Here is a 14,842-nt window from a genome sequence, read left to right as displayed (position 1 = left end):
TTTTCTGGATTACCTCAGCCAGGGAGATGATCTTTTCAACCCTGTCCATTTCTGTTGGTTGGTTTGCATGTTTGTTGGTTTTAAGCAGGATTAGACAAAACCTCTTGGACGGATTAGAATGAAACTTGTTTAAAAGATCCATAAAATCTTGAAGTGGATCAGGATCCAGGATTTTATGATATTATTATCAGAGTTAGCTGTTTTCCCAGGGAATAGTTCATGGATTAATGAATAAAACTGGATAATGGACAGATGATTGTATCTTACAGGAATTCTTCAACATTCAGGTAAATCCAGAAGATTTCCGTAGTTTCCAGTCTCCATATGTCTGTGTATCCCATTTCTCAGAAACATAAAAACGATTTACTTAAAAAATATACACTAATACACATTTACTCTTGTCGTTTCACAATTGTTTTATTACAAAAAGGAAATTTGAGCAGTAGGATTTCAAAATGAGCTGCAGATCCCAGTGTCTGGACGGATGCTTCACGTGTAGTCAGGCAGTCCAGCTCTTCCCAAGGTCCACCAGCTCCATCCCTTCACAGTAGGACCGAGGCCTGGAGATCCGCACCTGCTTTCACACGGGAACAACAACACCACATAATCACATAATGAAACCAATTACATCCCTCCAGGGCGCACACATAAAAGCCAGCGCTCACCGTGGGCGTCCGGTGGGAGGCCAGCTGCTGCAGGAGTGGGAATGGAGTCCAGTGGATGGGTTCCACAGGCCAGCTACAGATGGAGAGGTCGCTGGCCTTTCCCGAGTCCAACACACCTTCCCCCATACTCATCTCACTCCCCCTCCAGGCATACTGAGAGCTGCAGGTGACACACAGAGCCAGAGGTTGGATGACAGTGTGATAATGATCATAAATCAGTTTACACATGTACATTTTTACCTAGAGTAACATGAGATAAAGATCAGCCGATATAATGTCTCCTCTTTTGGACATTTTTTTGTGTGTAAGACTGAATGTGTGTCTGTTTTTGTGTGTAAGTCAGTGTGTAGTGTACCTGTGTGGGTAAATGGTATTGATGTGTGTTCCGTGGCTGGGGCAGGTGGAAGCCAGTGACAGCGTGTCATCATGGTAGCAGCAGGGGCGGTCGAGCGCCCGGAGGTGCAGTAACTCATCGGACCGCGTGAACGCAGGGTTGTCCATCGAGTCGGCAGAGCCCGCCCACGAGCGCAACCAGAACCGACCCGACAGCTCATCAAAGTGGTTGAACCTGCGATAGCTAAACACAGCAGGTCATAACGAGGGTTGAATATTAAAGACTCACAATATCTAGATAATAGTTGAAATATCTGGGTGTGTATTAAAGGGAGGGATCTGAATGATCCCATATTCATTCTGCAGCATGACGACATACAGCCAGAGTCATAAAGATCTATCCTCAACTAGAAGGGCCCTCAGTAGAACGTGTACCAACGCCAGAGTTCCTTTAAATTCAATCAAGCTCTTGATGAATTGATTCTTGTCAGTCTCAACTGTCAATCACAACGCTTCACCCCATTTTAACTCATCAATTAAAGTGTTATTTTTCAATTTGATCAAGATCAGTGAAGAAAGATTTACGTGCAATGAAGATATGAGAGTATTGCATGTACTCACCCAGCACTTTACTAGTACACTAGACTTACTGGGCAGGGCCTGCGTAAAAAGGCCTAACTTCCTTGTGACTTGGATTCCACAAGATTTCCAAGGAACCGTTCCTTTAAGATTCTGATCTATGTGATCATAACGTCTATTCCTCAGTCAATATCCTGTTCCACTACACTCCAGAGATGTTCAACTGGATTCACATCTGATAACTGGTGCACATCCAGATATGCTGGATATGCTTCACTCCAACGCATATCTGATCAGCTCAGCTCTCATCCTCAGTGAGTATTTTCAACAGCACGACTATGACACCTAGTGGACTTTAATGTAATTACACCTACTGCACATGCATTTTGGTCCTTCTCTGTGGTTTTACCTTCCTGGATGAAGGTAAAACCACATCAACCATTTTCAACCCTCCCTGGCTTCATATCTTGTATCTTAATCTTAACATCATACATGTGAAACCCTGTGTGAAATATCATCCATTCTATATATTATTGTTTGTATTGTAGGTTGCATGTTGGGAGAATTTCATTTCCGGTAATGATGCGTGCAAATGTTGTGAAACAAACAACAATGTTGTTCCTGAGTGTTGTTTTAATATGTACATGTACACATCTGTGAGCGAGTGTGTACCTGCTGCGGGTCTGGTCGACTTTGGCCTGGATCAGAATGGCTCGGTAGCGCCGCACTGCCACAAAGGCCAAAACGCTGATGACTGTCACCATGATGAGCAACACGGCAAGACATGCGCCCACGAGGCGCGCTCGAGTCATCCTCACGTCACACCTCTGACCCATGTACCAGAAGTCCTCTCCTACCAGGCAGCTGGTCCACAGAAACACAGATACACACACACAGGCATTTCTTAGATGGTTCGTGAGTGTACAAGTAAGTGCACCTCTGTATGCGTGTGTGTGTGTTGTGTTGTTACCGGCACACTGGAAGTTGTCCTGGATGGTGCGTGCAGATGCCGTGGTTGTGGCAGTGGTCAAAGCGACAGACAGAGGAACAGTTATAGTTTGCAATGCCGGGCCGGTACACACATCTGTAGCCCGAGGGGCACTGCAGTAACCAGTCACACACGTCCCCCTGCAGACCTGGAGGGGAGAGGGGTCAAAGGAAAAGCTCTGTTTCATTCTGTGTTTGCGACGTCCCCTTCCTGTCTGTCTCTCTCCCTCCAACCCTAATCGATATCTGTTGACTGCACAGAAGAATTTATGATACTACTGTCGACATAACCTTTTAAATACGTCTGCTTGCATCTAAATGTTAAATCACATTGCAGATAATGGGGCATGCGTTCCAGGAAATAAGTCATTAAAATAATGACTACAGGTTTTGGACGTGTTTATAGTCAAATACTGTGAGACCTTGCAACCAAGCGTGACAGTAATTCTATCTTCCAATCTATGAGTCCTTCAGTAAACAGTAAAATAAATGACTGAGGATGGTTTATCCTCACATTAGAATGCAGACACGCCCCCCCCCCCCCCCCCCCCCCCCCCCCCGAGTTATTGTGAATGTGCACACGGCAAACACAGAAAGTGAAAGGAGCATGATGAACACATTCCATAGTAATGGTTTAATGTCAGAGTAAACCCAGATCGCTCATCAGATTTATCATAATTGGATGATATGATTAAGTGAGTCATTCTAACATTGTTATGATGTTTACATTAGTCTTCCTGCAACTGGGTTTATTGAGTAAGAGGGTTAAGAATGGAATTTCCTCCCAGGTAAACTAAACCACTGTGGTTAGGAGCTAACCTGGCAGTTTAAGTATGTCGGGTCATTAGAGAAATGACAGGAAATGAGGGAAGAGAGGTGGAGAATTGCATGAAGCAAACATCTCGGGGTGGACTCAGTAGCCAGGTTGCCCCACAAGGAGCTCTAATAGAAGTCAGCAGGAGCCTCAGCAGAGTCTCACCTCCCAGCGTGACGTTGGTGATCCTGGAGGTTCTGAACCACCTCCCCTCACGAGCAGCCTGAGCGAGGCCCGTCCGCTCCAGCAGCGACGTGGGGCCCGTCGCCCCGAGCCACTGCAGAGCTCGGCTGGTTTGAAACTCCACCAAACTCTGCACCGCGTGACCACTGGAACCACAGCAGAGCGGTACATTCACCTTCTGGCAGCAGCCAACCACATTTTGTGCCAATTCAATTCATCACTCATTCATTCACAGAGTTTGAGATCGAGAAGTTTGACCTGCAAGAGCTGCTTTAAGACATTGTGGAGACACGTTTGTCATTGTGGACAAACACAAATATCTAAGGATGAATATGTAGAAGATACCAATGAAGATGTCCACTTGTAAAGACAACAAGAATCGAGCATGACAGGGGCTGATGCTGGAATCTTTATACATCATGTCCTGCCTCCTGCCTGGTCCCCTCGCCCGACTGTTCCGGACAACGTGTCTGACTCGGACAATCTACGACGTTCCTCATATGCACAGTGTGAAAAATGTCGGGGCTCAACTTTCCAGACATTTTTCAGGAGACAGTGTCTGAAAACAGCTTCTGATTCGTCCTTCTGGCACCATGAACCTGTCACAGAACTCACATATTTCCACCTGGGTCAAAGAGGTGGATCGACAACCCTTTACCACAAGTATTTTTCAGAGAATTTTATGCTGAATTCCGTAACTTGAAGTCAATAGCAACACGTGAGAGGGCCACACTGGGGCTCTGCAGCACCTCACCTGCTCCAGACTCCCAGCAGCCGGCTGAACCCTGGAGCTTTCTGCAGATATGGCTCCATCTGAAAGAAACAGGGAGTAGGAACTTTAGTCACACTACATAAAGCTGTTTATTAGCAGGATTCTGCTTGCCAGTGTGTGTGTGTGTGTGTGTGTGTGTGGGTCTACACAGCCCCTCACCCAGGCAGAGGTGTCCTCCTCCAAACCAGCGGGGGCAGCAGATCTGGACTCTTCTACAATCATCTGAAGCAACAGCTCGATTGACTCCCCTGTACGGAACCAGCAAATAAATCCGTTACAACAGCCCTGGACTTTGTGAAGAACACAAAGAAAACATTACCTTTCACAGTTGCAGGCCGGTCGGGAACGATGTAGAACCTGGGCGTCGGACTGGTTGAGGAGCTCCAGGTGGGGGCGGAGGTCAAGGCAGACGTGGTGGTGGTGGTCTCCTGACTGGGATACAGGGTCCACTCCACTGGAGGTCGCCACGGTGTTCCAGCTGTGGGAGTGTGTGTGGTTGTGCTGCTGGGAAACGGCTGCGTGGACTCATCCTCTGCTTCTAATTCTACTTCGCTGTGATCTGAATTTGCAGTGGTGGGCGAGGACAGAGTCGAAGGTGCAGTGGTGATGGAGCCGTGGGGCTGTGTGTGCCTGGCAGGGATGTGAGTGGAGGACAGCAAAGGGTTAGGGTGTGAGGGTGGGAGGGTGGTTGTCGAGGATGTAGGCTCGGTTTCGTCATCAGCGTGCACGGTGGGCGTAGGGACAGAGGTGAGAGACGTGGGCGTGCGAGTGGCTTGAGAACTTCCAGAGATCGTGGTGTGTGTGTACGAAGGTGCAGGTTGATGTGGGAACGTGCTGGTCTGCAAAGGAGGAACAGGTGAATCCGTGGGGGAGTGTTCTCGTGGGAGTGTGTCAGTGGGACGCAGTGTAAACGTCTCAGCGGTGGTTTCGGTGGCGGCTGAGTTTTCACTCTCTGTCTCGCCCTCGGTAAAGATGGGAACTGTGTTTGCGTCGGTGACATTTGTCCGTGTGCTTTCTGTTCCTGTGTGTGTCTGTGTGAACGCGGGGGGGGTGTGAGGAGAGTGTGTGAGGCCTTCTGTGCTTTGTGGAGAGTTGGTTTCACTCTGTGTGGAAGAGTTGTGAAGCTTCACCGTGCTGTCCACTTTGTCAGATGCCTCAAATGCAGCAGCTCCACTGGACACATCAGACGTGGCGGATTCAAACGAGTCCCTTCGACTTGTGTTTGGCTGGAATGACCCCGTCGCCCCAGAGCCGACGGCAGCGTCCGACTCCGTGATGTGGGCGGCAGATGACTGATGAGTCTCAGCGTGCGCCCGCGAGGATGTGGACGATCCCGTGGGTTCGATATAAGTGTGTGCACTGCTTGCGTCATCCTGCGGGGGTTCGGTGGGCGATTCTAAAGGGTCCGAGGTGATGGCGGACGTCCGATCCGAGTCAAGTCCGTCTGTGCTTCTCTGGCTTCTCCAGGAATTGGACCGAACCTCTCCAGCTGTCCCACTGACTGCTGCACCACGTGGAACAGGGACAGTGGCACTCTCCCAGGTGGTCAGTGAACGCAGCTCAGGGAAAGAAGAAGTGAGAGACGAGAAATGGTTGACGCTGGATCGAGAGGTGTGAGGATGTGTGGTTTTATGTTGACCTGTGTGTTTAGGTGTGAGGCTGGTTGTGTATTTGTATGTGCCTGTGCCAGGGGAGGTGTTGGAGCCCCTGGCTGTTGAATCGGTCGGAGTTTTAACAGGCTCGTTGCTGGGGTTTGTTTCTGTGTTGGATGCGTCTGTGTGGAGAAAATAGGGGTGTGTTGCAGATACGGGCCCATCGGAGCGGTGAGCGGCTCCAGATGTATCCGCTCCATTGTTTGGCCTTTCCTCAGGAAGAGGGAGAGTTCCCGTCCCAGCCACACCACTGAGTCCCTGCAGGGGTGAGGTCGGGTGCAGCAGCCCCCTGTCCCGGGAGGAGGGACCAGACACAGGCCGAGGCCCAGGACTCCACTCCACAACGTCTTGGCGGTGACCTCTGACGCCCTCCGTCCCTCTTACCGCCTTTTCACTAACACGACTTGAAAAGCTGGTTCCTGTCGGGGACCAGTGTAGGAGGTCTCCGTCTGGAAGTGGGCTGGTGTGGTCCTCCGAGGAATTCCTCTCATCTTCCTGGACTGGATGACCAGGAACAAACAGAAGAAAAAAAACAGAGAGGGGGACAGAGTGAGGAGAGGCAGACTGGAAACCACAACAACATCTCTCTCTCTCTCTCTCTCTCTCTCTCTCTCTCTCTCTCTCTCTCTCTCTCTCTCTCTCTCTCTCTCTCTCTCTCTCTCTCTCTCTCTCTCTCTCTCTCTCTCTCTCTCTCTCTCTCTCTCTCTCTCTCTCTCACACCACAGCGAGCGTGATAAGAACTTTCCGACTGACAGATTTACAGCTCGCAGCACATTTTGAACAATACATTTCCACAGGAGGAACCACAACATTCCTCTTTTTTCCCCAGCAAAGGCCAGTAGCTCCAAAACAAGTCTCTTCAAAATGTTATTACGACAATTAGATCAAAGTCTCGTGATCAGGGGGGGTGCAAGGGGCAGACAAGTGGGGCCACACTGACTCAATAAGGCAAACTGGGTTATTGCGTAAACAGTTTCTCACCATAATAGGATAGCTGAATTACATTGGAGGAGGTTCCTGCTCCCGTCCAAGTGAGGGCGGCTTGGTGTCCGTCACAGCCCGAGAGCAGAGCCGTCCCCGTGCTCTCCAGGACCCGATCGAGAGCTTTCTCGTTCCTGACACATCGAACCAAAACGCTCGAGTCTCCTTCCAACCCTACTAGCTTCAAATGTATAGTCCTACCCGGAGGAATGTGTATCATCCAAGTGCAAAGTGAAAGGTGGTTCATGGAGTTGAGCTCTTGGGTGACACTAAGAAGTCCAGGTACAGTGAGACTAAGGCGGCCAACGGGCCCCTGGTCCAGGCTGACATCTCCACCACAGCGCTGGGGCGACTGGGCCAATGATTTATCTGAGAAGAGAGAAAAAAGTATATTTCACCCAGTTCAATTATTTAAAGAGTTATGGAACACAAGATGTGGACAGTTCATCCTGAGATTAATTAATTTGAGGATTATTTTAGACAGGATAATGTAAATCTCAGGCAATATAAGCTTAAGGAAATACACAAATATTAATTGCAATAAAAATAATATATACAGTTTTAACATGTTTTTAGCAATGGACTGGACATTAGTCAGTGATCTGTAAAGATACAAATAAGAAACAGAAATTAGACTTTAAAGGGTTTTAAATATTTCTCCTCTTTCTTTTGTCTTTTATTATCTGATTTAAGACACTCAGTTGAACACATAACTTGACTTTCTACACAAAAAAACCCACAAAGCAGCACTGTGGGGACTTTAAAGTACCAAATACTAAAAGAGCTGTTTCACACAAACATTAAATCCAGTAAAAGTAAGAGAGTAAGTTCTTTAAACAACAGTGTGTGTCGGCTGTGAGGAGCAGTGACAGGCAGATGTCGTTACCTGTTGTGATAATAAAAAGCAACAGGCAGGCGTGGAGCAGCATTTCCAATCCTGAGACATTTCAGAGTCGGACACCAGTTTGATCCTAACTCCATGCAGAGATTTTCAGACTTTTCCGACGTGATACGCTGAGGACGAGCCCACGGGCGAGCGGCGACAGACGGATCTGCACTTCTGACCCAACTGAAGCGGAGAGGCGTCAGGAACTTTCCTCCTCCATCGTCTCCTCGGAGCGGAAGCCTCGGCGCTGTCAGCGCTGCGTAATGAGACGCACGTGTGTGAGGAGCGCGTCCCGCAGGGTGTGGGGGGGCAGGAGGCGGCAGAGGAGACAGCTTTCCTCGGCCTCTACACGGCCTCCAGGCTCCAGGTCGTTTGAAACTGTCCGAACCTCCCAGGATTCAAAGGGAGGAATCCGGTGCGCGCTGCGGGAGATGCGTCTTTACGCACAGCGTTTACGCGTGACAGGAAAACCCCCACAGGAGGGACGGAGACATGAGGGCGGGGGCGGTTCATTAGTCACTATGACACTGCACCAAGTGACATGGCCGGATCAAACTGTTCAGGGGGAGACATCTGTCGTTGGACACCCCGACCCCCACAACACCATATAGCCGACTTCCAGGACAACTAATTGTTTGAATGTCTGAATGTAAGAACCACCATGCAATGTATATCAGTCGCTTTAACAAAATCACAAAATGTTGGTTTCATGCGATGATCACTGTTGAACAGGTTTCACTTCACTTTTTCCTGCTGTTGATATATTAGCCGTTCTAATGGGGGATGGCAGTGTCTGTTGGTTGGTCCACCACTTTGCTGCTGACCTGAATATCTATACAACAATTATACCTATATAACTAGAATGGCAGTCAGTCTTCTGATGACTCTAACCTATGAATCTTAAATGTTATTAAGATCTGAACCAAATTGCTCAAAAATCAGTCCCTACTGAGTCTTGTTTTAAAAGAGAACTGAAGTAAGAGGGTGAACATGACTTTACCTATGCAGATATTTTCTGAAAATTAAGTTAATGGACAAACTTTTTTTTTGGTCAATTATTTAGGATTTGGGACTAAAGGATTTATAGTATTGCAACAATTATTGTACTCCTTTAATTAGAGGCCATTCTGCACCTCCATCATTTCATTTCATCCAACCACTTCACACATGCACACACAGATTCGTGGTTAGGTTTAACAGAGGAGCTACAAAAAAGAGTCGACCTGAGCAGGATTTATAGAAAAGAATTTCCTTTATTGATGGAAGAAGAGCTCCAATGAAACGACAGCGTGACAATGCATCTGGACCTCAATGCTTTTAAAAGCTGCGGAGCTGCTTGATAAAACCTGGAAGTTTTCAGCGGTGCCATCTTTGCATATCTTCGGGGGGGAATCGTGCACTTTTTGAAGCAGATTAGGAAATGAAATAATTCTATGTTTCTGACTCTCTGCCAAGGACACGTTTCGTTTTTTTAAATCAAAGCTAAATTTAGAGAACTTTCTAAACTTCTTTCTCTGAGAACTTTCTAAACTTCTTTCTCTGACTCAGAGTTCTGCAATGGCCAGAAAGTATCTATTTTGTGAAACATAACACAGATAGAGGAATCGCTTTGGCACACACACTGCAGAACGTAAAATAAAACAGAATGGTCCTTTTCAAAACATGCACATACAGAAACACACAAGCTTTTACTGACACTTTCTCAAACTTCACTCGTCAGGTGAGAATGTCTCCATGGGGCAGTCACTCCTGTCTTTTTTATTAATAGCATTACTGTGGTTTATAACGAAAGCTTGAGGTCTTACAGGAACAATCTGCAACACACCTTGATGTGCAGTGTCGTCTTATAACTCAAACATGTGTGATGGTGGAACAAAAACGACCCATCTTAGAATAATTGGAGTCAGCCCAGAGGCTTTTGTAATATTGGCTGTTTGTGTGTTATTAAATCCAGTCACAGCACTGGTTGGGTTAGACTGTGGGTGTGTGCATTTGTGTATGTGTGTGTAAGCAGATAGTATAGTATGTGGCTTCCTGTGTTCAGCCAGTGCGAAGGATGATGTGGGTCCCGGACTCAGTGAAAACAGGACCGCTCATGTCTCCCACTTTGAGAGCGAAGGAAGCGTCTTCAAATGGTTTCTGCATCTGACCTGAAACACAAACAGATACTGATGTTAAAGCACTAACACACCTTTTCTTGTCACAAATAAATATATACAGTACTATGTATATATAATATATACATATACACTTTAAAGCATGGTGTTTGTGTGTGTATACCTTTGCCGAACAGTCCGAGATCTCCACCGTTCTTAGCTGAGCTGCAGTCACTGAACTGTGAGGCCAGATACTCAAACTTCTCATCTCCAGACTTGATCTGTTCTATGTACTCTGCACAGAAGAGAGAAACAACAAACAGATTAAATACAGAAATCCACCACATGGATCCACACCTCTCCCCTGCCTCCCTTACTCTGAATGAGATCCAGGGCCTCGTCTTTAGATCGTGTGATAGTTTGTTCCCGCCAGGAGGACGGACGACGCGACTGATTGTGCTTCACCAGGAGGTGGGAGCAGCGGACCTGCATGACAGGAGAAAACAAACAAGAAGAAACAGAAACCAATCAGTGTCAAATCATCCAAGAATCAATAATAATGATCAGAGATGGGGCTACTGAGTTCATATACGTTTTCATAGAAATGTCATGGTGGTAAGATTGGAAGAAATATACTCTACAATTTTGGTGAAGATCTGGTCAAAAAGGCAGATCCATGAATTTCTCATCACCTTCTTTAACAAGATAATCTTTTTTTTTTAATTTTCTCCATTTTCCCAGGGAATAATTACAGCTGCATTTTGGTGATTATTATAATAAAGAAATTACAAAAATATATTCATAATAACCTTATCTGGTTCTCCTCTGCCATCTCCTACTGGACGCTCCCACTGACTGGCATTAGTGATGTGGTTGAAGTAGTAAACTTTACCTGGAGGTGGCGGGAGAGAGAGAGGAATTAAAGCTTTTATTCAGACACATTCAGAAAGTGGACCAATGCTGAAAACACACTGACATTCACCGTGTAGCGTTGATAAGGAAAATGGCAGGAATTCAGTTGGATTCCAGTTGTTACAGCCACAATAACAATCGCTGGCATCGTGAAACTTTTAATAAAAATTATCTACGGAAAGTCACAGACTAGCTTCTTGTTCATGTAAAAAGTTGAGCTGATTTTGTCACTTCAACATTCTGGAGAGTTTATTCTCTAGAGTTTAAATTCAGCCTCTCTAACTCTGTCCCGGTAGAAATCATCTCCCAAGGGAAAGATGCAGCTCTTCAGCACCTTTTCAACAAATCGCACCAACTCTGTGTGTCTGTTATTCAAAAAGAGGGCGTGTAGAGTAGAGTGGGTGTGTCAGATGTTTTTCTGCTCCCTGTTGTGTGAAATAACCAAAATATTATCTCATATTAGATCAGTGTTAATGATAACAATATCCCCATTTCCACCCCTGTCTGTTTGTTTGTTTGTCTGCAAGATTGCACAATCACCTGAACCTCAACATTTTCACCACTTCCCAGGGAATAACTCATGAATCCTGATACATGATGAGTTGCACATTTAGGGAACTAATATCCGAGTGTATCAATCAATCAATAAATTTGTATAGCCAATATTAATAAATCACATCCTCTGTTCTTAACCCTCAACAAGCATAAAACTACCTAAATAAACATATTAACAGAGGGAAGAGCTTAAGAGTGTAAAAGCTCTGTTTTTATAGAATAGAATAAAAAACCTGCACCCCCCGTGAACCTGTGCTCCCAGATGTGGATGCAGATGTAAACATGAAGCTCCCAGTGCGCAGGTGAGGCACTGGGAGCGGAGTGACGTCATGCGGGGCCCTGCAGGTTGAATGGATCACCATCATCAACACACCCCGTCACAACCAAACACACACAACACAGAAACACAGACAGACACACAACACAGAGGCAGACATCTCAATTTCCAGCCTCTCCACCGTTAAACCTAAACTTCTCCTCCGCCTCCTCTCATCACTGAAGCCTCGACGCTGGAGCTGTTAGCTTCCATGCTAACTTTACTACGGATTACCATTTGATCCGGCGGGCTAGCTTATCCGCGTCGCGTTTCATTACCTGAACTGCGGCTCATTCGTTTCTCCCATCCGGACGGTAGCTTCTCCTCGTCTGCCATTATTAATAATTAACTATTAATATCGATTCTTCCCCGAAGCGACGTTTGTGAAGTTTGATTTCAATGTGGCTGCCGTGAGACAGGCCGGGGCTGCAGCTAGGCAAGTTACGACACTCCGGAGCGGCTTTACGGTACGGAGTTGTTTTCAGAAAGCGGGCCCGCCCTCTTTGGGAGTTCCTCTCAGTTCATAGGCTGATGGGAGCTGTCAATCATGACGGCGCTAGTTTAATTGGTTGAGATGCTACTACGCAAACTGCAACTCCTTTACGGTAAAAGGCACCGAGCGTTGCAAAAAACACCACTGAGGACGGGATATTTGATTTTCTGTGCGTTTTAAGGTAAGAATAAAACGTTAAATAGACTTAAACTATAGATAAAAGCTAATGCTAGGTGTTATACGTTTACTTTACTTGTCTGCGTGTATCTATGCATCAATACGACGGTAATAGCTAATGCTAGCTAAACAAAACAACCTGGTTTTAAAGCAAATGCTTCTTCCACGTTCTCTGTAACTTCTAACTATATCAAGTGCTGTGTGTTTGCTCAGTTGTCAGTGTGTTAGCAACACTTAGCTTAAACCACAACAGTTCAACACAACCTACCCACAGTGTGTAGCATGTAGCATGTCTTAACGTTGAACCACGTTGCTTTATGCTAACAGGTTCTCTCTGTGGTTTGGTCCATCACATTCAAATCAACGAGGGTTAATGACAGACACACGTTTGTGTAACACACTGAATTATAATAACAACTGTAATGATAATGACAGAGTTGAATATAAACTTAATCTTATAATTTATTAGACAAGGTTGGTTAATTTGGATATATCAACAGCAAGGTGCCTTTTATATGAAGAAAATAAAAGACATAATGACATGTTGTAAAACTTAGTCCAAACAAAAAGAAGCATTTAAAAGTTTCAAAGATTTGAGTTTTTTTTTTTTTTTGTGTAATCGTGCTTTTAAAACAAACCTACAAACATAAGCTCCCTGGAAGACGCAATAAAAGAGGGAAATTATCGCTTTAGTGGGAGGGTTTAGTTTAATTTATACTCTTCTCTTTATGGTGTGAGGGTTTAGTTTTAAATCGACTCATTCATTCATTTATTTTTGCATTTTTCGCTCTCATTTTGTTTGTCTGACAGGAACCGAAGATGATCGAGGTGGTCTGCAACGATCGTCTGGGCAAGAAAGTCCGGGTCAAGTGCAAGTATCCTTCACTGAAACTGTGCACATGTAACGCTGGGCAGAAAACAGAACGCCTCCAATTATGAGTTGTGTTGTAGATTTGGTAAATGAGCAGAATCTTGCTGTTATCTGTCCATGCTGTCCTCCTGTTTAAAAAATAAGATGCACAGTTATCTTGATGAATTTATCAAAAGATAGAAAAAGATCAACTCTCCAGTTGCTAGACAAGATGTAACGGGAGGATTTCAGCTTACATCCTGTTAACCCGGGGGTTAGCTCAACCACATGTAAGGAACAGGGCTCTGAAGTTCTCCAGCTCCTTCCTTAACCGCCATGTCTCAGCTCTGAAGATACCATCGGAGATCTGAAGAAGCTCATTGCTGCCCAGACAGGAACACGGCACGACAAGATTGTTTTGAAGAAATGGTGAGCTCTCGTCTCAGATTCTGCCTCAACTGATCCCAAAACATGTATCTGTGGTTGTTTCCTATTTGAAGCTCAATATTTCTCTTCTGCTCCCACAGGTATACCATATTCAAGGATCACGTGTCTCTGGGCGACTGTATCCTTTCAACAATAATTCCTGCAGTTCTATCTGTGTGTGTACCTCAGGATTTACACTCCAACAGTTTTTGTATTTCTTCAGAGGCATCTGATCATTTTAAGCCCCAGCAGTCAATTCATTGTGTAAACTAAGGAGACCCTGTGTGAAGTGGTGGCAAAAATCTTGCATATTACTAGAATGTCTCGGAACACTTATCTACTGTATGCCAGGGTCAATCTGACAATTCTGTCTAATTGAAGAAATGGAAAAAGAAAGGAGTCTATTTGCACCTGTATCAACTATCCCTACCTGGATTCAACACTTAAAAATACATTTTATTTTAACACTTTGTATTTTTTGGCACCATCGACACGCAGCAACCTGTTTTCTGTAAATATTTTGTTTACCAATTCTGATCGAATGTATTTGATCAACAATTGTTCTGCACTGAGCCATTTTACTTAACCAACCTCTGCAGATGAAATTCATGATGGGATGAACCTGGAGCTGTACTACCAGTAGACCGAAGACCGCACGACAATGCTACACACACCACACAGACACAAAGATACAGGCACACAGACATGACTAGATGGATTCTGTTGCAGGAAACCATCATGATCAGAACAACAGAAGAGAATCTACATTGCAGAAAAATACACATTGAATTGACGAGTTTTAGCTTTTAATTTTTGCTGATAAATTTGTATGTTGGATGTTTTGGAAATAATTTTGTTTTGATATTTTGGAAGTAAAGCTGATATTTACCTACCCACAGAGCAGTGTGCTGATCATTGTTGTGCATCATTTGTTTCCTCATGTGGAGTGACTGAAATAAATGTTGTGCTTGTACGTGAAGGATAACTACACTCGTTTTACCTTTTGGTTTACATATTCCTACTGAATACAAAGATTATTAGACTAATAAGTGAGATTTGTCTTGCACCTAAAAAATGACATCTTAGTCCAACAGTCTCCTTTTTAAATTCAGAAATAAAAGAGAGGTTTACAAAATTGTCACTTAGACATCAATATCCAACTTTA

General features: G+C 45.1%; 3 protein-coding genes across 4 annotated transcripts; 1 reads left to right on the top strand and 2 right to left on the bottom strand.

Moving 5' to 3' along the window:
* Nucleotides 1-404: 404 nt before the first annotated feature.
* Nucleotides 405-8,268, bottom strand: si:ch211-14k19.8 (uncharacterized). 2 transcript variants are annotated; one of them, XM_062388747.1, is made up of 11 exons: nucleotides 7,853-8,268; nucleotides 6,967-7,335; nucleotides 4,653-6,485; nucleotides 4,493-4,581; nucleotides 4,316-4,374; nucleotides 3,544-3,707; nucleotides 2,548-2,713; nucleotides 2,250-2,441; nucleotides 1,021-1,242; nucleotides 666-825; nucleotides 405-577 (listed from the first exon to the last, which is right to left on the bottom strand). In XM_062388747.1, exons 1-11 carry the CDS (start codon nucleotides 7,893-7,895, stop codon nucleotides 500-502), a joined length of 3,375 nt encoding a protein of 1,124 aa, XP_062244731.1. In that variant the 5' UTR covers nucleotides 7,896-8,268; the 3' UTR covers nucleotides 405-499. The 2 variants fall into 2 exon arrangements, with proteins under 2 accessions (XP_062244731.1, XP_062244732.1); XM_062388748.1 differs by having other exon boundaries at nucleotides 405-574; nucleotides 7,853-8,265.
* An 817-nt stretch (nucleotides 8,269-9,085) lies between these two features.
* On the bottom strand, nucleotides 9,086-12,190 carry pin1 (peptidylprolyl cis/trans isomerase, NIMA-interacting 1). Its single transcript, XM_062388149.1, has 5 exons — nucleotides 12,010-12,190; nucleotides 10,758-10,840; nucleotides 10,326-10,434; nucleotides 10,133-10,243; nucleotides 9,086-10,002 (listed from the first exon to the last, which is right to left on the bottom strand). Exons 1-5 carry the CDS (start codon nucleotides 12,065-12,067, stop codon nucleotides 9,893-9,895), a joined length of 471 nt encoding a protein of 156 aa, XP_062244133.1. The 5' UTR covers nucleotides 12,068-12,190; the 3' UTR covers nucleotides 9,086-9,892.
* Nucleotides 12,191-12,246: 56 nt separating this feature from the next.
* ubl5 (ubiquitin like 5) lies at nucleotides 12,247-14,575 on the top strand. Its single transcript, XM_062388150.1, has 5 exons — nucleotides 12,247-12,405; nucleotides 13,212-13,276; nucleotides 13,597-13,680; nucleotides 13,779-13,816; nucleotides 14,277-14,575. The coding sequence occupies exons 2-5, from the start codon at nucleotides 13,221-13,223 to the stop codon at nucleotides 14,318-14,320; spliced, it is 222 nt and encodes a 73-aa protein (XP_062244134.1). The 5' UTR covers nucleotides 12,247-12,405; nucleotides 13,212-13,220; the 3' UTR covers nucleotides 14,321-14,575.
* The last annotated feature ends 267 nt before the right edge of the window (nucleotides 14,576-14,842 follow it).

Source organism: Platichthys flesus, chromosome 5 (assembly GCF_949316205.1).
Source record: "Platichthys flesus chromosome 5, fPlaFle2.1, whole genome shotgun sequence".
Taxonomy (NCBI): Eukaryota; Metazoa; Chordata; class Actinopteri; order Pleuronectiformes; family Pleuronectidae; genus Platichthys; species Platichthys flesus.
The sequence above is the reverse complement of the archived record's forward strand: the minus strand, read 5'-3'. Positions and strand labels throughout refer to the sequence as shown.